The following is a 25,101-nucleotide window of genomic DNA, read 5'->3' as shown; positions in this document are numbered from 1 at the left end:
CTTGCAGTCCAAGGGACTCTCAATAGTCTTCTCCAACACCACAGTTTAAAAGCATCAATTTTTCGGTGCTCAGCTTTCTTCACAGTCCAACTCTCACATCTGTACATGATCACTGGAAAAACCATAGCCTTGACTAGATGGACCTTTGTTGGCAAAGTAATGTCTCTGCTTTTGAATATGCTGTCTAGGTTTGTCATAGCTTTTCTTCCAAAGAACAAGTGTCTTTTCATTTCATGGCTGCAGTCACCATCTGCAGTGATTTTGAAGTCCAAGAAAATAAAGTCTGTCACTGTTTCCATTGTTTCCCCATCTATTTGCCATCAAGTGATGGGACTGGATGCCACGATCTTTGCTTTTTGAATGTTGAGTTTTAAGCCAGCTTTTTCACTCCCCTCTTTCACTTTCATGAAGATATTCATCAGTTCATCAAAACATTCAGCTCATCAAAATATCAATTCATCAGTTCATCAAAATATTCAGTTCACCAGAATATCAAAATATTAAATGAATAAAATACTAATGAATTTATTTTTTAAGAGAAAGAAGGACAAAATCTGTTCTAATCTAACCATATAAAAATACAAATGCCTGGGATCTGTGAGTGATTTAGCCTGAAGGAAAAGTTTTTAAAACCTTATTAGATGAGCTTACAGTTAAAAAATAAAAATGAACTCATATTCTAGCACCATTAGTCCAGAAACTAGAGGCAGATGGGGTGGCCTATGAGAAACCCTACCAAACACAGCCTTGTTGTCTACAGATAGGCAGCATGGTTTGATGTTGAAATCTACAGGTATCTTTGGAAGGTGTCTATCAGTGGAGTCTATTATCTATAAAATATTATGGGTAACATTGCATCAATAGAGAACACTGAAGCAGTTTTCAATGAAAATAGCTTCCAGCTTGAACTGGATTTGTAAACAGGTTAATCTATGTTTGAGTTTCAGTCTCTATAGAAATATATTATAGGTCCAATATATTAATACCTTCAACTTTAAACAATGATCTCACTATGAAAACCATTTTTATAAAAGCAGCATTCCAAGACGTATTGCTGCCAAGAGAAAGAGATGTTTCCTACCCATGGCATTACTGTTCATCAGAAAAACCCCGAAAGAGAAGCCGCTGGTGTCTTCTAGGCACAAGAAGAACGTGTGAGCTCCGTATAGATTAATCATGCCCTGACAACAAAAATAAAGAGAAATAATGGTAGTACCTGTTCAAAACATTTGTACTTGTCCTAAAATAAAATCAAAAGCCATGCACAATAGATACTCTGTCAACATTTGAGGTAGTTTAGTACTGTACCAAAGAGGTTTCACAATGGTAACATCAACAGGCAAATGGACAGAGTATGGTGTATCCATCCAATGGAACGCTAGTAGTCATAAACAAGAACTGAAATACTGATTCATGATACGAGTGTCAAAACAAAGTGTTGTTTTCTTTTTAACCGAGTCAGGCCAAACTTATTTTCTGAAATATGTTTTTTAATTTAATTTTATTTACTTGACCACATTGTGCAGCATGTGGGATCTTAGTTCCCCAACCAGGGATTGAACTTGTGCCCCTGCAGTGGAACTGCAGAGTCCTAACCACTAGACCACCTGGGAAGTCTCATCAACCTCATGAACGCTATGGTTAAGTGAAAAGAACAGACACAAAAGACCATATATTACACAATTCTATTCATGTAAAACATCCAAAAAAGTCAAATCTATCCAGACAGAAAGCAGATTAGTGACAGGCTGGAGTAGGCAACTGGGATAGGATGGGATTAAATCTAAAAGAGAAGGAGGGATCCTACTGGGGTAACGAAAATGTTCTGAAACTGGATTATGATGACGGTTGCACAACTCAGTAAATTATTAAATTGTACACTGAAACTAAAATTATTAAATTATAAAGTTATTAAACTGTACACAAACCCGATAAATATCATGGTATAAATCATATCTCCAGAAAATCAACCTGAATATTCATTGGAAGGGCTGATGCTAAAACTAAAGCTCCAATACTTTGGCCACCTGATTCAAAGAGTTGACTCATTAGAAAAGACCCTGATGTTGGGAAAGATAGAAGGCAGGAGGAGAAGGAGACGACAGAGGATGAGATGGTTGGATGGCATCACTGAATCAACAGGCATGAGTTTGAGCAAACTGCAGGAGATGGTGAAGTACAGGGAAGCCTGATGAAGGACAGGGAAGCCTGGTGTGCTATAGTCCCTGGGGTCTCAAAGAGCAGAACACGACTGAGCAACTAAATAACAATAACCATCAAATTATTTTTTAATTGGAAAATATTGTCAACAACACACAGTAAAATGCTGGCAGAAGAAGAGAATATGATGAGCAATTTTGAATTTCTTCTTTATGCCTATGTTCCAATTTTTCTATAAATAACATACAAAAGTTTAAAATTTTAAAAAAGATACTGAATCACTCACAAGGCTGTGATGAGCACTGATACAAAAAGAGAGACTGTGTATAAATGTAAGCACTAAAAGAATAGAAGATATTGAGATTATAACACACAGAAAGCTTTATGAAAGCTCCTGGTATGATGTGGTAAACTTAACCCCTGATACAGACCTGATCACAGTAAATTCCAGGAGATGAGGAGAAAGAAAGTGAGCATGATATGCAAAGGACGGGAGGTCAGCAGACCTATGCAAAATTAGGCTGGTTTTGAAATTATAGCCAGGAAGACTCGCAACATCAGCACTTGGATAGAAAGAAAGTGAAAGTGTTAGGCACTCACTCGTGACAGACTCTTTATGACCCCATGGACTGCAGCCCACCAGGCTCCTCTGTCCATGGGATTCTCCAGGCGAGAATGGGAATGGGTTGCCATTTCCTTCTCCAGGGGATCTTCCCCACCCAGGGATTGAACCTGGGTCTCCCACACTGCAGGCAGACTCTACCAACTGAGCCATCAGGGAAGCTTCACTTGGAGAGAAAACAGGCTATGTTTTTAAAAATATTAAGAAGAAAGAAGGAGAGGTGGAGGGGATGAGGGAAGATAAGAAAGAGAAAAGAAAGGGAAGGGGAGAGACAGAGGAGAAAGGAAGGAAGAGAGGGATGGAGGAAGGACTCCTGTACTACTAATAAGTTACTGCTCGAAACCAGCTTTTCTCCCATCTTAATGTGCATGCGATTCACTTGTGGGTCTTGTTGAAAGGCAGGTTCTATTTGTAGGTCTGGGCTAAGGCCTGAGGTTCTGCATTTCTAACAAGCTCCCTGGTGATGCCAACATCACTGTCTCTGGAATACACATCAATCAGCAGAACAAAGCAGCCAAAAGAGGCTTTTTTTTTTTTTTTTTTTGGTCTATAAAGTTCTACTGAGAATGGCCCCTGCTGAAGCTTTTCCCTAGACACTACTCAGTTACTGAAGACAAACAAAGGTATTTTGCAGATGTTTTTTCTAGTATACATTAAGCTGTAATATAATCATTATATTTTCCTTTAGGACTTCCCTGGCAGTCCAGTGGTTAAGATTCCAAGCTTCCATTGCAGAGGAACAGGTTCGATCTCTGGTGGGGAAACTAAAATCCCACATGCCATGCAGTGCTGCTGCTGCTGCTAAGTCACTTCAGTCGTGTCCGACTCTGTGCGACCCCATAGATAGCAGCCCACCAGGCTCCTCCATCCCTGGGATTCTCCAGGCAAGAACACTGGAGTGGGTTGCCATTTCCTTCACCAAAGCCATGCAATGCAGCCATAAATAAATAAGAAAGCTTTCTCATAAAAACCTGTATTTTCCTTTAAAAGTGAGACGCTTTTCAAAATCTCTATATTACTGATTGTAAGTTTATAAACCTTATGAACAAATATTCTTCAACACAGATCTATATAAATTGGGCAAATTATCAATGTAACTTCATAGGTTACATTACTTGGTGGTCTGCTTTACTTTGTAGGTTACTTCCTGGAAAGAAGGGCAGGCACTGCTTGCTGTGAGCCATCGGCAGGAGGCCGGGAACCTCACCTCGGTAGGGATGGCGTCCCGGGTGAAGATGGGCCAGGTCTTCCAGGTCATGTTGTGGCGGTACTGCTGGTGCACGTGTTCGCCCAGCCCGTACACGTTGGCACTGGGCAGTCGCATGGAGAGCTGCAGGTACTGCTGGGCAAACTGGAGGGGCCCAATGCTGGTGTCCAACCTGGAGAAAGGGCCATAGAGTAAGAGCGGAAGTCAACCAACAGCTCTCTGTGGCAGCAGTCTCTCTCCTTCCCTGCCTGTCCACGTGGGGAACAGCTGTTTCAGGTGTTACCATCATCTGCTTATATGCTGCCTTTGAAGGTCCTGTCTCCGATTCTTTGATTCTCAAGAAGCACAGCCCTGGAGATATGAGGCCAGCTATTCAATGCAACCCCATCCATCTACTTCCATCAGCATCCTGCCAGGCACCACTCTGGATGCTTTACAAATAACATCTCAGCACACACAGCAACAGTGGCTGTTTTGATTCCAAGGAAACGGAGACTGAGGAGGTGAGATAATTTGCCTAGGATCACACAGCTGAGTGGTAATTCAGTGTGACAAGATTGCATAGATTTCACTGACATTATTATCCTTATATTTTCTCCAGTACAATTTCTGGTTTAAGTTTAAGCTGCTGTTAGGTGCTTATTGGTAAGTTTCTCAGGAAATAATACTTAGGGATGATAAACAGTGAAGTTGTAGTTCCAGTGTAAATGGTAATCTAAAAGAGTAACATTACCACTTTTAAAATATACATGAATCATAAAGGTATTTACATAACCGAGCAAATGAGCACATTACATTTCAGTATTCTTTGTTCTGCGATCATGACAGATTCCCAGTGTTAATGATTTACAGTAACAGCTTTGACATTTTTCAGGTTCAAACATTTTCCCAAGTCATACTCATCTCTTCAACTACCTGCAATTAAGTCAGAATGAATGCCACTCACTGGGACGTATATTCAAAGAAGGCTGAAAAACTCACAAGACTCTTTTGTTGCTGGTCCTCATTATTTTGATGCCAAAGGGTTTGTGAATGACTTCTAGATGATAGCTCAAATTGGAAGCATCAGCATTCCCATCAAAAAGCTTAACATTTTCATGGGGGACTTCATAGCGCATGTTATTGAAATCAGTGATCTGTCAGATGGAAAACAGAAAGGACACTTCTTTTTAGAGATGCTACAAAAATTCACTCTCAAATAACCCCCAGTAATGATAGCTTCTAATTCTTGACCCTGGGTTTCCTGATTTGAAAAGGAAATAAAAAAGTCACAAGTCCCCCATCAAATAAACATCAGTCTGTCCATCCTATCTGGAGATCCCTGCAGACAGAATCAAAGGCACCTCCTGCCTCCAGAGCTTATAAAGGAGAATTATCTGAACCCAGCATGGAGGCTCCGCTGTCTGCAGAGATGTCTTCAGCGATAACTATCAAGCTAACCTTAAAATGGAAACGATTGGATGTCTGAGGTTCAGCTGTGAAGAGGGTGTCGGTTACGTCGTATCCAAACAGAGATGGTGATGGCAACCTTCTCAACCGGGCAGCATACCCTAGAGGTCAAGGAAGGAGAGAGAAGCATTTGGTCTTTATTTTGCAGTTAACTTATCTGGTCCATATAAAGTGATTCCCCGGGGCAACATTAGAGAAGTACTCACCTGTGCTTGTATTGTTAACCCAATAGCTGATTTCGTAGCCCCAGTTCCTGGGGAAGAAGCACCAGGGGATGGCAGTATCTGGCACAGGTTTCCAGCAGCACTTATATTTCTGTCTGCAGACATCCTATAACAACAGCACAGAATGAGCATTACATGAAATGAAGGAAAATACTAGTCATCTATTTATTTGTAACCAATTTTGCTCCAAGAAGAATTTCTGATGGGGCACAATTCCATTCAGTCATGCATTTATTCTTCTTTTATTTATACAATTTTCCATCCATCCAATATGCATGTATTATCTACTCAACAAGGAACTATTGATAGTTCTTGCCTTTAGCAAACTTGCAATCTACTTGTAAATCCAGGTGCTCACAATATGATGAGTGCTGCAATGGTGTGCCCAGGGGCTGAGGGGACACACCAGCCACAATGTCCAGCCTAGAAGACTGGGGTGGAGTGGGTGTAGGGTGGGCTTCCAGGTAAGTGAAAGGTAAGTCCAACCCTAATTCACTAGGAGCGGTTAGACGTGTGACCAGCAGAGCAGGACTCCAAGCAGAGAAAGCAGCAATGCGCAAGAGACTCAGTAAATCCGTAAATTCATTGTGCCAAAAATACCAAGGGAGAGAAATGAGACTGGAGGCCCACAGTATCCATACCAACAGTGAGTTGAATGCTGGACCAAGCACTATGGACTTTCTCACGAGGAAGAGTCATGGAAATAGCTAACAATATGTGGATTCCCAAGTGGCGCTAGTGGTAAATAACCTGCCTTCTAATGCAGGTGAGACATAAGAGATTTGGGTTGGATCCCGGGGTTGGGAAAATCCCCTGGAGGAGGGCACGGCAACCCACTCCAGTATTCTTGTCTGGAGAATCCCATGGACAGAGGAGACTGGCGGGCTATAGTCCATGAGATCGCAAAGAGTTGGACACCGTTGAAGTGACTTAGCATGCACACGGCATGAAGAAATGCATTTCTAAGAAGAAAAGGAAAACAAAGGAACACAGAGAAAGTTAAGATCAAACTAGGATAGACAGTGATGTCAAACAAATTTACAGTGTCCACAAGGTAAAAATAAACCACACGTGGTTTCTCACAGTGTTTGATTATAAATTTTTTAAAATTACTATCATTTGGTGAGATATATTTTCTAAAGTTCCTACAAATTTTTTTTTCATGTGTTCCCCTTCCTGAACCCCCTCCCATCTCCCTCCCCACTCCATCCCTCAGGGTCATCCCAGTGCACCAGCCCTGAGCACCCTGTCTCATGCATCAAACCTGGATTGGCAATGTGTTTCACATATGATAATATACATGTTTCAATGATAGATTAATTTACATAAAATTTGTTTTGTTATAATAAATTAAATAGATGGCAAGTTGAACCAAAATGTTGAAATAAGCACGGGTATTCATCTCCCCACCCAACTGATTCTACATGAATTGACAGAAGTCTCATTAAGAAAGAAATTACAAATCCATTGTAAAACAGCAAAATATAGTTCAATACGGCAGACCAGAAAAGTTATGAAATTCCTGAAACACAGAAAATCAACTTTATCAGCTCTAGGGAAAACACATATTCATAACTTAAAACACGAGAGAAGAAAAAGAACTGCTCCAAGTCAGGTAGGTGTGGAGAAGTGGAAGAGAAATCTGGGATGTAGCCCTGGATGATTAATTGGGAAGCTGTCACAGCTACTGGTTAGCTCCTGCTAATGGGTGGGCATCCAAAAGTGTTTATTCCTAGGTTAAGGGACTGAAGGAGCTTCCCAGGAGGCTCAGTGGTTAAGAATCCGCCTGCCAATGCACAAGATGCTGGGGACATAGGTTTGATCCTTGGATCAAGAAGATCCCCCTGGAGGAGGAAATAACAAGCACTGCAGTATTCCTGCCTGGAAAATTCCATAGCCAGAGGAGCCTGGTGGGCTATAGTCCATGGGGTCACAAAGGGTCAGACCCAACTGAGTGACTGAGTAAGGGAGTGAGGAGACATGCTGGGAGCCAGAAGGTATGGCAACGCAGCAGCTAATAAACTGCCCCCCACCACTGGCCACCAGCACCGCCTCCAGATAAGTATCCATTTTTCTCTCCATCAGCCCTCTCCTCAATTCTCAGCATGAGCTAAGGTAAATAGGACAGGCTGTCATAAATAATGAAATACAAAGATGGCAGTCAAGCCACCCAACATTTGAGAGAAACTAACATCATTATCCATACATGATTACTGGAAAAACCATAGCTTTGACTAGACAGACCTTTGTTGTCAAAGTAATGTCTCTGCTTTTTAATATGCTGTCTAAGTTGGTCATAGCTTTCCTTCCAAGGAGTAAGCGTCTTTTAATTTCATGGCTGCAGTCACCATCTGCAGTGATTTTGGAGCCCAAAAAAGAGCACTGAAGAATTGATGCTTTTGAACTGTGGTGTTGGAGAAGACTCTTGAGAGTCTCTTGGACTTCAAGGAGATGCAACCAATCTATCCTAAGGGAAATCAGTCCTGAATATTCATTGGAAGAATTGATGCTGAAGCTGAAACTGCAATACTTTGGCCACCTCATATGAAGAACAGACTCATTTGAAAAGACCCTGATGCTAGGAAAGATTGAAGGCAAGAGGAGAAGGGATGACAGAGGATGAGATGGTTGGATGGCATTGCTGACTCTATGGACATGAGTTTGAGTAGGCTCTGGGAATTGGTGATGGACAGGGAAGCCTGGCATGCTGCAGTACATGGGGTTGCAAAGAGTGGGACACAAATGAGTGACTGAACTGAACATCATGATAGGTAGGGGCCAAACTTAATAAACAAATTGGAGGAAGCAGTTAATAGAAAAATTATTATTAGCCTTCAAAATAAATATAATTACTACCTTCAGACACAGGCACACAGCAGTTGCTTCCATTAAGAAAAGCAGTAAAGAGGGTTGAAAGTGAAGATATCTAACAGCAAGGTTTAAAATGCAATATTTGTACTGAATAACAAAAAGGAAACAATAAAAGAAAGATGCATCAAGGCAAGAAAATAGTTTTAATTCAATCTAAGATTATCTAAGAACATAATACACAAAGATAAATAAATGGAAGTAGAAAGGGTAAGTTAAGTGACCAATGGACTCACAGAGCAACATTCACCTAGAAGATTCCAAAAGGAGTAAACAGAGAAATAAAGGAGGAAAGAGGGAACCAAGGAAAGAGAGAAAGTAATGTTATATATCATGAGCAACTTAATATACAACACAGGAAACTGGTAAAGAACAAAATAAAGCCATAAAAGCTACATGAAAAATTAATCAGCAAAAGCAGTAATTAATGAAAGAGAAAAGAAGCAAGTACCTACAATCAATTCAAAACATGAAATATTTTTCCCAGGTAATAATCTAAGAATATGTGCTATTGTACTGTCAGCAAGCATTGTAAAGTAAGCCAGACATCCCCATGAAATAGACCTAGCTTCTACTATTGATTTGAAATTCTATTTTTATTATAAACTAAATTTAAGTGTACAAATATGAGAATATGAATATGTGTTTGCTGCTGCTGCTGCTAAGTCACATCAGTCATGTCCGACTTTGTGCGACCCCATAGATGACGGCCCACCAGGCTCCTGTCTCTGGGATTCTCCAGGCAAGCATACTGGAGTGGGTTGCCATTTCCTTCTCCAGTGCATGAAAGTGAAAAGTGAAAGTGAAGTTGCTCAGTCCTGTCCAACTCTTCGTGACTCCATGGACTGCAGCCTACCAGGCTCCTCCGTCCATGGGATTTCCTAGGCAAGAGTACTGGAGTGGGGTGCCATTGCCTTCTCCAAATATGTGTTTAAGGACTTCTTATTATATTCTAATGGTGTACATATCAATTCCTGCTGTAATTACAGACTGATAACTATTATAGTGTGAAGACATGTTTTGGTATTAGCTTGGCAGATAAATAAACCTAAAAGGGACTCTTTGCAAAGATCTAAGAAATATGAAAACATTATCAAGTCTTATTTTGACAAAGAGGGAGGAGGGCAAATAAGAATAGGAACCAAAAAATGCAGAATGACACCAGATACTATTTTTTTTAACATAAATAAGAATTAAGAGAAAACTGTTTACACAAATATTTACCAATGAATGGTAAACTGTAATTTGAATCTTCAAATAGTGAAACATTAGATAATCAAGATTAGATAAGAAGAGATAAAAAAATCAAATGACCATTAACCATGAAAATTATAAAAAGTAGTCAAAGGCCTTTCCTTTATATTTTGCCCTTATGATTTAGGGAATAGAATATTCTCATGTAATATATATATATTTTTTTTCAAAACAAGGTAAAAAAGTTTTCTGATTAATTATATTAAACTAGAATAATCCTGGCAACAAACTAGATAAAGAGAGGCCAAACAAAGAATCAAATAAAAATATATAAGCCAATTTCACTTTAAAAAGACATATGTAAAATTTTAATAAAATGTTAGCAATCTGAACTCATTAGGGTATTCAAAGAATTAACTCATAATAGTCAAGAGAGCATTCTCAAGAGAATGCTACAGTGGTTCAAAATTAAGAAATCTTTTTAGTATAATTCACAATATTGACCAAAAAAAAAATTACATGATCATCTCAAGCATTTTTAATACATAAAAATGACCCAAATTTTAAAAGCAAGTTATTAAATAAGATATATAGTACAACTAAATTCAGGTGAAAATAAAACCAAAAATATATAAATATATGTACAATATATAAAAAAACCTATGTTAACATAGGCAAAGCTTAGAAAGATCAAGAGAAAGATAAATACAAAGCTCTTGACCTGGTTCTGGGGAGGTTATTTGGAAATAAAGAGAAAGCATTACAAATATGGACTTTCCTATTTTTATTTTGTACATAACTATAAAGTCTGAATCTTTCATACTAAAGGAATATATCCAAGTATAGATTTTGTGATTTAAAAAACAAAAGAATATATCACAATACTACTCATTTAGAAAGTATTTTAGATGCTGGTCTCTAAGAGTCAGACACCACTGAGCAACTTCACTTTCACTGTTTACTTTCATGCATTGGAGAAGGAAATGGAAGCCCACTCCAGTCTTCTTGCCTGAAGAATCCTAGGGACAAGGGAGCCTGGTGGGCTGCCGTCTATGGGGTCATGCAGAGTTGGACATGACTGAAGCGGCTTAGCAGCAGCAGCAACAACAACATCTATTATAATTGCTCTGAAAAATCACAGTATAAATGTGTATGCCTGAGACTGATTCATGTTGATGTATGGCAGAAACCTATGCAATATTGTAAGCAAGTATCCTCCAATTAAAAATAAGTTAATTATATTAAAAAACTAAGTAAATATAACAGATCAATCTTTCACACTTATTATAAACAAAGCAATTACAGGGAAGGATAAGGAAGCCTGGCATGCTACAGTCCATGGGCTTGCAAAGAGTCAGACAGAACTTCAGTTCAGTTCAGTTCAGTTCAGTTCAGTCGCTCAGTCATGTCCGACTCTTTGCGACCCCATGAATCCAACATGCCAGGCCTCCCTGTCCATCACCAGCTCCCGGAGTTTACCAAACTCACGTCCATCGAGTCGGTGGCGCTATCCAGCCATCTCATCCTCTGTCGTCCCCTTCTCCTCCTGCCCCTAATGCCTCCCAGCATCAGAGTCTTTTCCAATGAGTCAACTCTTCGCATGAGGTGGCCAAAGTATTGCAGTTTCAGCTTTAGCATCATTCCTTCCAAAGAAATCCCAGGGTTGATCTCCTTTAGAAAGGACTGGTTGGATCTCCTTGCAGTCCAAGGGACTCTCAAGAGTCTTCTCCAACACCACAGTTCAAAAGCATCAATTCTTCGGCACTCAGCTTTCTTCACAGTCCAACTCTCACATCTATACATGACTACTGGAAAAACTATAGCCTTGACTAGACGGACCTTAGTCGGCAAAGTAATGTCTCTGTTTTTGAATATGCTGTCTAGGTTGGTTGTAACTTTCTTTCCAAGGAGTAAACGTCTTTTCATTTCATGGCTGCAATCACCATCTGCAGTAATTTTGGAGCCCCCAAAATAAAGTCTGACACTGTTTCCACTGTTTCCCCATCTATTTCCAATGAAGTGATGGGACCAGATGCCATGATCTTAGTTTTCTGAATGTTGAGTTTTAAGTCAACTTTTTCACTCTCCTCTTACACTTTCATCAAGAGGCTTTTTAGTTCCTCTTCACTCTCTGCCATAAGGGTGGTGTCACCTGCATCTCTGAGGTTATTGATATTTCTCCTGGAAATCTTGATTCCAGCTTGTGTTTCTTCCAGCCCAGCGTTTCTCATGATGTACTCTGCATAGAAGTTAAATAAGCAGGGTGACAATATACAGCCTTTACATAATCCTTTTCCTATTTGGAACCAGTCTGTTGCTCCATGTCCAGTTCTAACTGTTGCTTCCTGACCTGCATATAGGTTTCTCAAGAGGCAGGTCAGGTGGTCTGGTATTCCCATCTCTTGAAGAATTTTCCACAGTTTATTGTGATCCACACAGTCAAAGGCTTTGGCATAGTCAATGAAGCAGAAATAGATGTTTTTCTGGCACTCTCTTGCTTTTTCCATGATCCAGTGGATGTTGGCAATTTGATCTCTGGTTCTTCTGCCTTTTCTAAAACCAGCTTGAACGTCAGGCAGTTCACGGTTCATGTATTGCTGAAGCCTGGCTTGGAGAATTTTGAGCATTACTTTACTAGCGTGTGAGATGAGTGCAATTGTGCGGTAGTTTGAGCATTCTTTGGCATTACCTTTCTTTGGGATTGGAATGAAAACTGACTTTTTCCAGTCCTGTGGCCACTGCTGAGTTTTCCAAATTTGCTGGCATATGGAGTGCAGCACTTTCACAGCATCATCTTTCAGGATTTGAAATAGCTCAACTGGAATTCCATCACCTCTACTAGCTTTGTTCGTAGTGATGCTTTCTAAGGCCCACTTGACTTCACATTCCAAGAAGTCTGGCTCTAGATTAGTGATCACACCATCGTGATTATCTGGGTTGTGAAGATCTTTTTTGTACAGTTCTTCTGTGTATTCTTGCCACCTCTTCTTAATATCTTCTGCTTCTGTTAGCTCCATACCATTTCTGTCCTTTATTGAGCCCATCTTTGCATGAGATGTTCCCTTGGTATCTCTAATTTTCTTGAAGTAGGAAGTCAAGAAACACCTGAAGTAACAGGCAAATTTGGCCTTGGAGTATGGAATGAAGCAGGGCAAAGTCTAATAGAATTTTGCCAAGAGAACGCACTGGTCATAGCAAACACCCTCTTCCAACAATACAAGAGAAGACTCTACACATGGACATCACCAGATGGTCAACACCGAAATCAGATTGATTATATTCTCTGCAGCCAAAGATGGAGAAACTCTATATGGACAGCAAAAACAAGACTGGGAGCTGACTGTGGCTCAGATCATGAACTCCTTATTGCCAAATTCAGACTTAAATTGAAGAAAGTAGGGAAAACCACTAGACCATTCATGTATGACCTAAATCAAATCCCTTATGATTATACAGTGGAAGTGAGAAATAGATTTAAGGGACTAGATCTGATAGACAGGGTGCCTGATGAACTATGGATGGAGGTTTGTGACATTGTACAAGAGACAGGGATCAACATCATCCCCATGGAAAAGAAATGCAAAAAAGCAAAACGGCTGTCTGGGGAGGCCTTACAAATAGCTGCAAAAAGCAAAGGAGAAAAGCGAAGGAGAAAAGGAAAGATATAAGCATCTGAATGCAGAGTTCCAAAGAATAGCAAGGAGAGATAAGAAAGTCTTCCTCGGTGATCAATACAAAGAAACAGAGAAAAACAACAGAATGGGAAAGACTAGAGATCTCTTCAAGAAAGTTAGAGCTACCAAGGGAACATTTCATGCAATGATGGGCTCGATACAGGACAGACACAACTTAGATGGAACAAAAATTACATTATAGCCATACAATCTCTTAAAAGTACTTACTAATTCTCCAAATATATAACCGATACTCCTGCTTCATCCTCTTTAAATACAAAATAGGTTGGAAGGGATCAGTGTAGAAGTTTGGGAATTTGGGGTAATTCCTAGGCTGTTGAGTTTCCTAAATCTGAGACAGATATTTAAGTAGCCCTGCTACCTCTGAGGCTGAGATCATTAAAGTTCAAAAGGTCAGTTACATTGCCATAAATCGTTCCAAAGTCTACCAGCTTCTATTAAAAAAAAAAAAAAAACAGTTAAGACAAGATAAAGACAACACTTGTGCATGAAGTCTGCCCTAACATTCCTGTCTCAGTTTTAAGGCACTTCCTGTATCCCAGACACCAGAAGTGAAACCTCTGAGATATACATATGGCCTTTTTGGTTTCCATAGTAACACAATAACACAGATCGTCATAAACTCACACCTGGATTATGGCAATTGACTCATAACAAATCTATCTCTGTGCTTTCCTTAGCACCAAACTTTTCTAAAGAGTACTCTTCAGTTGTCTTTCTCATAGATTTTTATGTCATTTGCCCTCAGAAATTACTGACTAATGGAACTTGAGAACTAGGCTTGGAAATTATCTTATTCAACTTCCATCTGAGGCAAGGATTTTTTTTCAGTAGAGTCTCTGATAGATGCTTTAATTCTGTGAATGATGTGTAACCAACTTCTTTCAAAATCAGAGATTCCTCTTTAGAGTTAACATTTTACTTTTACTTTTAATGTTTTATATTTTACTTTTAATGTTTACTGAAATGTTATTTCTTATATTATTTTGTACTATCATGAAAGATAATAAAGATAAAAATCCTATGAACTGGATTTTTCATTATGTATAATTATTTGCCTAGGGTATAACTATAATTATATGGGTTGCTGTATTAGTCTCTCAGTTTTGTCTGACTCTTTGCGACCCCATGGACTATAGCCAGCCAGGCTCCTCTGTCCATGGGATTATCCAGGAAAGAATACTGGAGTGGGTAGCCATTTCTTCTCCAGGGGATCTCCCTGACTCAGGGGAGAATCTTGATCTCCTGCATTCGCAGGCAGATTCTTTACATCTAAATCACCAGGGAAGCCTATATAAATATATACTCAATGACAATAAAATGAACTATATAAACCACTTTAGAGACAATGAGAAATTAAAGTTGGTCAAATTGTATAATTAATACATGTTATAACATAATATATCAATATAATATATAATAAAATTTAATAAAATATTTAATAAATATAAAATAATCTTTAGTAATAAAAGAAGCACCAGTTAGCAAATATAATAAACTATATTTACAACAGAAACTTTGTATATGCAACATCTAGGAAAAATATTTCATAATACATCTGTAATGAAATATATCTTTCCCATTCTGTTGTTTTCCTCTGTTTTCTTGCACTGATCGCTGAGGAAACCTTTCTTATCTCTCCTTGCTATTCTTTGGAATTCTGCATTCAGCTGCTTATATCTTTCCTTTTCTCCTTTGCTTTTCACTTCTCTTCTTTTCTCAGCTATTTGTAAGGCCTCCGCAGACAGCCATTTTGCTTTTTTGCATTTCTTTTCCATGGGGATGGTCTTGATCCCCGTCTCCAAAGGAGATCAGTCCTGGGTGTTCATTGGAAGGACTGATGCTGAAGCTGAAACTCCAATACTTTGGCCACCTCATGCGAAAAGTTGACTCATTGGAAAAGACCCTGATGCTGAAAGGGATTGGGGTCAGGAGGAGAAGGGGATGACAAAGGATGAGACGGCTGGCTGGCATCACCGACTCGATGGACATGAGTTTGAGTGAATTCTGGGAGTTGGTGATGGACAGGGAGGCCTGGAGTGCTGTAATTCATGGGGTCACAGCACAGTCAGACACAACTGAGTGACTGAACTGAACTGAACTGAATGAAATATATATGAAGACAGTTGAGAAATATGCATATATGTATAAAAGAGTTGAAATGAAAAGAGGTTGTATTGAATATGTTTTTAAAATGAGAATGTTTAAAATTATGTCACTGTTACCTAAATTAAACCTAAATTTTAATGCAGTCCTAATTATGGGATGTAGAATATAGAACATGAGATAAAGAAATACAGTCTAAATATGTATACCTTTATGATAAAGTCATTAAGTTACAACTAAGAAGGCTTCCAATAGTTGACATTCTTATGGAAACTACTCGAGTAGAAAATCTATGTTTTCTAACATAAGTTCATTGAGATGACTTGCCAGTAACATGATTTCAGAAGATTCTTGTTATAACAAGTCATCTGGGCTCTACAGCAACTCAGCCATTATATATGCCTGATGGCCTCTGTTCTCAAGGAATGTGAATGCAAGCCCTCAAACATTAACCTTCCCATGACTCTCCTGGGAATCACGGTAGGACACATTCAGCAACACGAAGAACTCTCCCTCTGCTCTGGACTTCAGACCCCACGGCCAGCCCCTTTGTTAGTTTCTCCTCCTCTTCCTTTTACCCCTGGCTGCTTCCAATTTCCTTGGTGTTGCTGTTCATTTCATCAGGCAAGAAAGAAAGTACTCCATAATCCACTCTGTCTCCACCCTCTCCCCACAGCACATGCTCCTCTTTTCAATAAAACCCAGCAGGCCCACAGCAAGGACCATTTTTCTCTGACCTCTGTCACCTCCTGGCCAGGGGCACAGTCTATCCTTTCTGATTCAGGGATTTCTGGGCACTCTGGAACAAATGAAGCGCCTGCAGAGAAATTAAAGGACGAAATTGAAAATGCGGCATGTACTCACAGTCCTAGGGAAGAAGCAGTCCTAGACTTTCCGTCAATTTTCCAGTCAGTAATCGCTGGTAACTGGGATCTACATTTGCATAGAATGTTTAACACTTCTCCAAGTGTTCAGCACGTATACTTTTTATTTTGCTGGGCGTTTTTTGAGATATAATTCACATACCATAAAATTCATGTGTTTAAAGTGTGTAATTCAATGGCTTATAATATTTTACAAAGTTGTCCAATGATGACCATCTAATTCCAGACCATTTTCATCACCCCCAAAGAAACCATGTACTCATTAGTAGTCACTTCCCATTTCTTTTTTCTCCCAGTTCCTGGTAAACATGAATCTACTTTCTGTCTCTGTGGATTTGCCTATTCTGAACATTCCATATAAACAGAATCATAAAATACGTGGCCTTTCACATCTGGCTCCTACCTGGTGTAATGTTTTCAAGGTTCATTCATGTTGCAGCATGTAACAGTACTTAATTCTTTTGCGTGGCTGAATCATATTTCATGATATGAATATAACACTTCTTAAAATCTACTCATCAGTTAATGTACATTTGGGTTGTTTTCACTTATTAACTGTTCCCTTCCACAAGCTTCCCTTGCGGCTCAGCTGAAAGAATCTGCCTGCAATGCAGGAGACCTGGGTTTGATCCCAGAATTGGGAAGATCCCCGGGAGAAGGCAATGGCAACCCACTCCAATATTCTGGCCTGGAGAAGTTCATGGATAGTCCATGGACTGTATAGTCTATGGGGTTGCAAATAGTCAGACATTTTTACTTCAATGGGTGTAAAGGATATTTCACTTGACTTGAATTTCCCAAACAACTGATGATATTTACTATTATTTTCATGGCTTATTGGCCATTTATAGACCTTCCATGAAGAAATGTCTGTTAACTCCTGTGCTCAGTTTAGAAATTTGATTATTTTTCTTCTAATTTTGAATCATAAGGTTTACATATTCTGAATGCTAGACCATTTTCAAGCACATCATTCACAAATATGTTCCTCCTTTAAGTGGCTTGTCATTTCACTTCCTTGCTAGTGTTCTTTGAAGCACAAAATTTTTTGATTTTGAAGTCCAATTTGCTCTTTTTTTTTTCTTTTGGCTGCTATGCTTTTTTTTGAGTATCATATCTAAGAAACTATTGCCTAATCCAAAGTCACAAATATTGATATTTATGCCTATGTTTTATTTAGAATTTTATAGTTTTGGTTGTTACATTTTGAGCTTTGATCCATTTTGAGTTATAGTTTTCATGTGCTAGTTGCTGCAGTCGTGTCTGACTCTTTGCTGTCCCACACACTGTAGGCTTCCAGGCTCCTCTGTCCATGGGATTTCTTAGACAAGAATACTGGAGTGGGTTGCTGTTTCCTCCTCCATAGAATCTTCCCGACCTGGGATCAAACCCTCATCTCTTATGTCTTGCCGGGAGCCAGAGTGAGGAATCCTGCCCGTGGCAAAGGTCATGAAGAAGGAAGCCTGACAAAATGCAAAGGCGTGATCCTGCTTCAGGGGTGCCCCCTGGGTTTTCCTGAACATCTACCCCCCAAAACCAGAGTCGGCCTGCTTTATTGTACTGTGCTTTCCACTCTTCTGACATTCTCTGGAAAAAAAGTTAACTCAGGGCTTCAGTCTCCTGCATATGAAAGGAATGTTTCAGCTCAAACCCCTTTGATGGCTCTCTAACTTGCCTGACAGGTTCCCCTGGACTTTTACAATTTGTGAATTGCTTACAGCCCCCCAGCCACGAGAGGGACAAAGCTTAAAGCATCTTAAAGATACAGAGCCTTTTCTAAAGAGCTAAAAATTATATTGGTGACGGGTTTCACTGTTAGTCAATGACTGCTGCCAGGCCTCCATATTCTTTATCTTTTAGGCACCTGAAGGATATTAATCAATATAATTGGGATATGGAAAAAGGAATATAGTAGTTTTGATGTTAGCAACACTAGACTTTTGAGTTAATTACTTTCCCCTTTGTTATAAATCACTGTACTTCTTTCATTGTTATGAATTGTTGTGTCTTTGCTATGTAAGAATGTAACTTTATTTAGTACTTTCTGAGAGTGGCACCAGACTTTGGGAAGAACAGCATTTTTAAGACAAATAAGTCTTCTGGTTGACAAACCCTTATCAGAAAAGCGCTGTAAAATGTTAACTGGCCTTCTGGCCAGAGGATGATGTAAATCACCTAAGACTTGTGTATACAACTAGGTGTGCAGAGAGAAAGCCTGGTCTCAATAAGAGTCAGGACTGTTGACGCTGCTTAATTTTATATTATCCATTAATCTCTATGTACAAAAACAGGTATACAAGGCCTTTCCGGACAATAGAGGATGGGCCAGTCACTGGACTGGTTTCCCCCATGTCTTCTTTACTCTGTTTTCAGGCTAAATTCCCATCTGGAACACAGAGGCTCACCAAGTCTACTGACTTGCCCTGGCTTTTAAGATCCACACAACAGGGAGCCTAAGGTGGGGTACCCTTCAATATTCAAATGGGCGCCGGTGGCCCAACATAGATGGTGCAAATCTCTTGTCCTGAGGTTTTATTAGCTTTCCCCTTAAACCAAGTTATTCAGCCTCTTTTCTCCACTAAATTTTCCTACTATAGTATTGCTTCCTAATCTCTTTCTATATTTCTAAATAAATAAGTTTTTCCTCGCCACGCTGTCCCCGCTTCGAATTACCCTGGATCCACTGAGGCTGGACCCCAGCAATGTCTCCTGCATGGGCAGGCAGATTCTTTACCATTAGTGCCACCTGGGAAGCCTAAAGAAAGTCTGTTTCCACCCGGTTTCAATCTGGGGAACTTGCACGTGTAAGGTGAATGTGATAACCAGTACATTATGGAAAGAAGGCCTGTATATTTTCTCATATCATCTCACAAAATCATAATTGTTCCTAGAAAATACCTCAATGTTTACTGTGAAGAGTGGTGAAAAGAATAAGTAAGTAGGATTATGCTATGGGTACAGGTTCTTTTCATTACACGCTAAATCTATATTGATATAGTGAGCTTTATCAAGCAGAGTAAACCTCAAACTCATTTTAAGAAAAGATTTTTGCATTGTGTATATTATTATTTAGAGTATAATGTGTGCAGGGAAGGCTTCCCTGGTGGCTCAGATGAAGGAAAGAAGACATTCTGTGGGATGTTTCTACGAGAGAAGAATTTCAAAGTTATCCATGAAGAAATCGTAGGCATTTAATCAGAATATGGGCTGGAGGCAAATTGTAATTGACATATTTAGGCCAAGTTAATCAGTTCCTAAATCTACTGTAGCCCAATTTCTTTTTCCATAGTGTAAAGGGACTGGGCACTATTAACTATTCTTCTTGAAGGCTTTTTTATTTCATTCATGACTCTAGGTTGAAGGACAGGCTTCTGATGAGTCTCATTTTGCATTTTGCTAAAATTACATGAAATGGGACTTGGGAGACCTTGAATATTACTAGCATTTAATTTTAGGTATAGTTGCAGAACAAGAACACAGCATTTGGAAATTTATCTAAATTAATTGTGGATATAGACTGTGAATAATGCAGTGTGGTGGCATGCTGAGGAATGAAGACATAAAAGGATGTCTTTGGCATCCTGAGGGGACTTCTGTTTCAATCCTTCCAACCCAATAGCCACAAGCATCTCCCTTACCTGAAGGCTTCTCCAACAGAAGCATCAGCAAGAGGATATCTACAGCAAGTACAATTATGATGAAGACGATCAGAAGAATTTCCAATGCACTAAGCTTCCTCGCCATCTAGATGGACACAGGCAACAGGATTAAAGTAAACTGCAAAACCCCATCATTCCAAAAGAATAGGTAGGCATCCTGATTACTTGATACTCCTTGCCAGTTGACATGATTATCAGCATTCCTCTTTATGTAATCCAAAGAGTATCTGTTCCAGCTCATCACAGTGTCTCCAAGAAACTCTGGTCAGTGCATCCAACCCATGTAGGACTCTTGCCCTTTTTGTCTGCAAAGGGATTGGTTACTGTCTAAGGAAAACTATATCAGACATAAAGAACTGAAGGGAGGCGAGGAGGAGTGGGACAGAGAACGGGAGAGACAGGTAGGGATGAGATGGCTCCAAAAGCCCTTCTAGATGCCACTTTGATCCTCACACCCTCCGTGGGCAGAGAAAGGAAGGTCCACTCAGGGAGGGGGAAAGTAACAAAACCTGAATCCAAGTCTTCTTATTCTAATTCCTATGCCAGTGATGCCGACGTGTTTAACTGTTTAGAGCTCACTAAGCCTTTTAAGAATAGGGTAACAAAAATGAAACTAGTCCTGATCTTCAATATAATGCTTACTTGTACGGTCATGGCACACAAATCCATGTAAATTTGGTGGCTCACAGTAGCTCTAAATATTGAGCCCAGACCCAAGCTCTAAACATCAGGCATAGATACAACTTTTAAAATATTTATTTTAGAGGGTATGAACTGAACTAGGAATCAAAGAACTTCAAATTCTTATCCTAGTTTTCATACTGACTGGTGGGTATTTCAACTATTTGGATGTGTATTTCCAATATTATCTCAACATTCCAGACAAGATAACTATTTTATCTCCTTGCTTCTCAATTCAAGCTCTTCTATAAAAAATATCCATATTTGGGTAAGTTCTGGTCCTTTTCTCTTTGCAATGAAAGAGTTTTTCCTCTTCTTGTCTCAGTATAATCCTAGCATCTATTCCCTAGATCTCAGAGCCTTTGAATTTTTCAAACTTCTTATTCTACCAAGAAGGTTTCTTCCCTCTTATATCATCCACCTCTCCTCCTGAATTTGCTCTTTCCTCTCATAAATATTAGGCTGGCCAAAAAGTTCACCTTAAACTCTGTTGATGACTTGTATTCTTCTCTAGACCATTCTAGCTTTCTTTTTCCTTTCTTAGCAACTTTCCAAAACGATAATTCCATGCACTCTGCATTACCTTCCTCTCATATTACTGGCATGAGTTCTGTTTCTCGCATCCCACTAAAACTGCTCCTGCCAAGATCACTGGGGGTTAGCTGCTGAATACAAAGAGCACTGTCTTAATCACCTAGCCCTTCCAACCACTTCCTCCTCTGTAAAATTCTTCAGCTTTGGATCGTTTGATATCATTCAATCTTAATTTCCTACCTAATCTTCTGGCTTCTCTTCAATTTTCTTTGTAGTCTCCTATTTTGTGAAATGCACCATTCCCTGCATTTCATCTTGGGGCCACTGCTCACTCTCCTTTAGTGATTTTCATTGCTCCTGTGACTTTGTATAATATCTGAGGACAATCCAACCTGTGTTTCTAGCTCAGAGATTTGGATTCATATATTCAGCTGTTTGTTAGATGTCTCATTTGGATTTCCCACAAGCTTAAATTCAAGTTGTTTAAACATGAAATCATCTCTCCCCATAGCCCAGTCCTAGCTTCACCAATTCTGCCAAATTGGCTCCTTCTCAAAGAGTTAATACCTTAGGGAACAGAATCACAATGTCTTCAAAAACCTGGAAACCTTTTCTGATTCCTCTCCTGTTAGTTCTCACAACCAGCTACGTGTTCAGTCAAATACTTTACCAATATCTTTCAAATATGTCCCTTCCTTTCCATTGCTAGTGGAAACACCTTATTCAGACCATCGTTTCTGGTCTGAACTGTCAACTCTGCTTTCCCCATAACCCCCTGCTTCTACTCTCCCTGCTCCTGAAATCCGCTGAACACACTGAAGCTGGATTGATCTTTCTAGAGCACGAACAAGATCGTTTTATTCTCTTGTATTCAAGTCTTCAGTGATTCTTCAGCTGTGTAACCAAAGGTCTTCATGACAACTCCCATGCCCAGCCCCCCACCCTCTTCATTCCCTGGGTTTCAGCTGTACCAAACCAACATTTATGCAGTGATAATCTATAAATTGATAGAGATAAAGAATTCTCTCTTTTTAACTTTGTCTCTCCTTTAACTTTCCATTCCCCACACACCCCTGCTCTTCTCAACCCCAGCCCAATGCCATGACCATTTCTGCAAGCACTTTCTTGTGCGTATAGCTTCACTTTTCATCTGAGTCTGCCTTTAGGTTAATATTTAATAAGCCAAGAAAAGAAGCACCTTAACTGTGAAATGGGAATGAGGAGCAAAGATCTACAGCCATTTGCCAACATGGAGTTGAGGATTGGGGTTTGGGATTGAAGCTGGAGTTTATTAATGATTATTTATTCGCCATTCTTTCCTAGTTGCTGAAATCTGTCAGGTGTCTGCCACTGGCCTAAATTATTTAAAGGTTTACTCTCAGTCCCATAAGATATATCTCATATGACTATGTTTCCATAAAATTCTTACGTCAGGGTTGATCAGGCAGGCGTCATGATTCCTATTTTTAAGGGAAAGTTAAGGAACTTCGTCTAATCACAGTTAGTTGTGGAACTGATGTAAAAACTGAAATACCCTGCTTCTTAAATAAGAATTTGAATATTCTTACTCTCAGACTTCCCAGGTGGCTCAGTGGTAAAGAATCCACATACCACTGCAGAAGACGGAGGAGACTTGGGTTAGATCCCTGGGTCGGGAAAATCCCCTGGAGAGGAAAATGGCAACCCACTCCAGTAATCTGGCCTGGAAAACTCCAGGGATGGAGGAGCCTGCCAGGCTGCAGTCCATAGGTTGCAAAGAATCAGACACAGCTGAGAGGGCACACACACATTCTTACTCTCTCCACAATGTCTCCTAGACTGAAGAGCTTCAAGGTCTGGAGGCTAACTCTCTGATGGTGGAATTTCAGGCAGTAAGAGAAATTTGAATGACCCAGCCCACATGTTCACAATAACCTGACTAGTTCCTCATCCATTCAGCCCAGGACTCACTACCGCAGTGAACACACATCCATCAGTTAGCCTCTTCCTCCAAATCTCTCTTAATTCTCTCCAGCCTCCTCAAACCAAAAGCAAGCACCTCTTCCATAGCTCCTTAATCCTTTTGGAGAAGCAGTTTCAGCACCTGTAATTCCCAGAGGTTCAGAACACTCTGGGGACAATCCTGGGAATTTTCCAGCTATTGGAACCATTGTCATCCACACAAAGGGTAGGAGTAGGGATTCCTGAAGGTAGAAATTCTTCCCTGCTTAGATACCTTCCCGGCCCAAAGCTACTTTTCTGTATCAAACAACATTTTAGAATAATAAAAATCCTGGCTATTTTTCCAAAACCCTTAAGGATTAGATAACCACCTCCCTCTCTGCCCAAAGAGACAAGTTCACCTTTCTCCCAATCCACACCACATTCAGCTAGTTACCGGAAGGAGCCCATCTGTTTATTCTTCCCTTGGTTTCTCTCCAGGAGAGAGGACCCTCTCACACAAGACCCTCCCCCAAACACACACACACACACACATACATACAGACACACACAGCTCTCCTCTCCAGCCAGTACAAGAAGAAAGGGACACGCTTGGCCAAAGAACCATGTGCATGGGGAAAAGCACTCACCTCATAGCCGTATCTTTGTATGTGCTGTGTCTGTCCTTCAGTGGTTCCTGAGGAGCACTGAGCAAAGGTGATAGGGCTGATGTAGTCAGCTTCTGCCAAAATCGATTTATTGCCCTATAAAGTGAGCGGCAATTGGAGGAGACGAGAGCAGTTGCCAAAAGACCATAAAAAGTCCCTCATTTTCCTTGTGACAGGAGGAAAGCTCCCTTTGCAAATAAAAGGGGGAAGGCGGGGTTTCTTCTAACAGTTTTGTTTTTTTCTGTGTTTCTGTTCATATCCGATTACTTGCTTGTCACCTTCTATTATAGTCACTTGTCTGTCCATGTTGCCTAAGAGCTGGGGTCTCAATCATCTTCTTCAGCTTGCATCTCCTGTACTTAGCATTCAACCCAATGTCCACTGATATTTTTCAATATACAGCTCTTGTTGAATAAGTAAGTGGAAGAATGAATAATGCTAGGTTCATCACAGTTTCTCTCTCCATTTTTATCTCCCCAGCTTCTCTTGGTATAACTAAGTTTTTCATTTCAAATAAGCCTCCCCACCAATTATCCTAATAGAAGAAACACCATTGAAATGGAAATTATAGTATCTTAAAGTGGGAAGGCACTGCTACTTGATATTTGTCATGTTCTCTGACTGCTCGGCATCTTTATAAGCCTTGTCAAGGGACCTTGCCCTGGTGGTCCAGTGGTGAAGACTCAGCACTTCTACTGCAGGGACACAGGTTCAATCCTTGGTCAGGGAACTAAGATCCCACAAACCATGCAGCATGGTAAAAAATAAAATAATAATAATAATAATTTTTTTAAAGCTTCTGTATCATTTCAGGAGCTTCCCATCTTGAGAATTCTGCCTCCTCAAGGAAGATGCTAGACAATCTCTTTCACAGTCTTCCTTCTAGCCAAGGTAGAGGCAAGGAGCCTGGGGGTGGCCAATGGTCTATGCTTGTGATCCAGAAGAAAGTAGAGGGAAGAAGGAAGTGTCATGTGGAATCCAAGATGGTGGAGAGACACATTTCAGAGTCAGCAGGAACAGGGACTTAGTAGCATCCTATGCTCAGATCTGGGGTACAAATTTCCAGACATGTGGTAAGAGAAATGGCAATAGAGTATCCCACTAGGTGATCATGGCTGTTTTCTGACCACATAGCTTATAGACATGATGCTCTAGCCCTCCTGGAGCTTCCATGAGTCACTAATATCTTTTTAAAAATTTGTTTCTTCTTACACTAACTAAAGTAGGTTT

The 25,101-nt window shown here is 40.0% G+C and overlaps 1 protein-coding gene across 1 annotated transcript in view; it reads right to left on the bottom strand.

Annotated features, from left to right (window-relative positions):
- The window catches only part of LOC138439575 (probable maltase-glucoamylase 2), a 96,100-nt gene extending 75,947 nt beyond the window's left edge, over nt 1-20,153 (bottom strand). The window contains exons 1-7 of the mRNA XM_069588598.1: nt 20,048-20,153; nt 16,263-16,342; nt 5,645-5,768; nt 5,430-5,539; nt 4,971-5,125; nt 3,990-4,161; nt 1,082-1,181 (exon numbers count right to left, since the gene is read on the bottom strand). Of these exons, the coding sequence (XP_069444699.1) occupies nt 1,082-1,181; nt 3,990-4,161; nt 4,971-5,125; nt 5,430-5,539; nt 5,645-5,768; nt 16,263-16,342; nt 20,048-20,153 (847 nt within the window). The remainder of the gene's footprint in view (nt 1-1,081; nt 1,182-3,989; nt 4,162-4,970; nt 5,126-5,429; nt 5,540-5,644; nt 5,769-16,262; nt 16,343-20,047) is intronic.
- Between the last annotated feature and the right edge of the window lie 4,948 nt (nt 20,154-25,101).

This window comes from Ovis canadensis, chromosome 4 (assembly GCF_042477335.2).
Source record: "Ovis canadensis isolate MfBH-ARS-UI-01 breed Bighorn chromosome 4, ARS-UI_OviCan_v2, whole genome shotgun sequence".
Classification (NCBI taxonomy): domain Eukaryota; kingdom Metazoa; phylum Chordata; class Mammalia; order Artiodactyla; family Bovidae; genus Ovis; species Ovis canadensis.
Note: the sequence above shows the minus strand (reverse complement) of the source record. Positions and strands in the feature narration are given on the sequence as shown.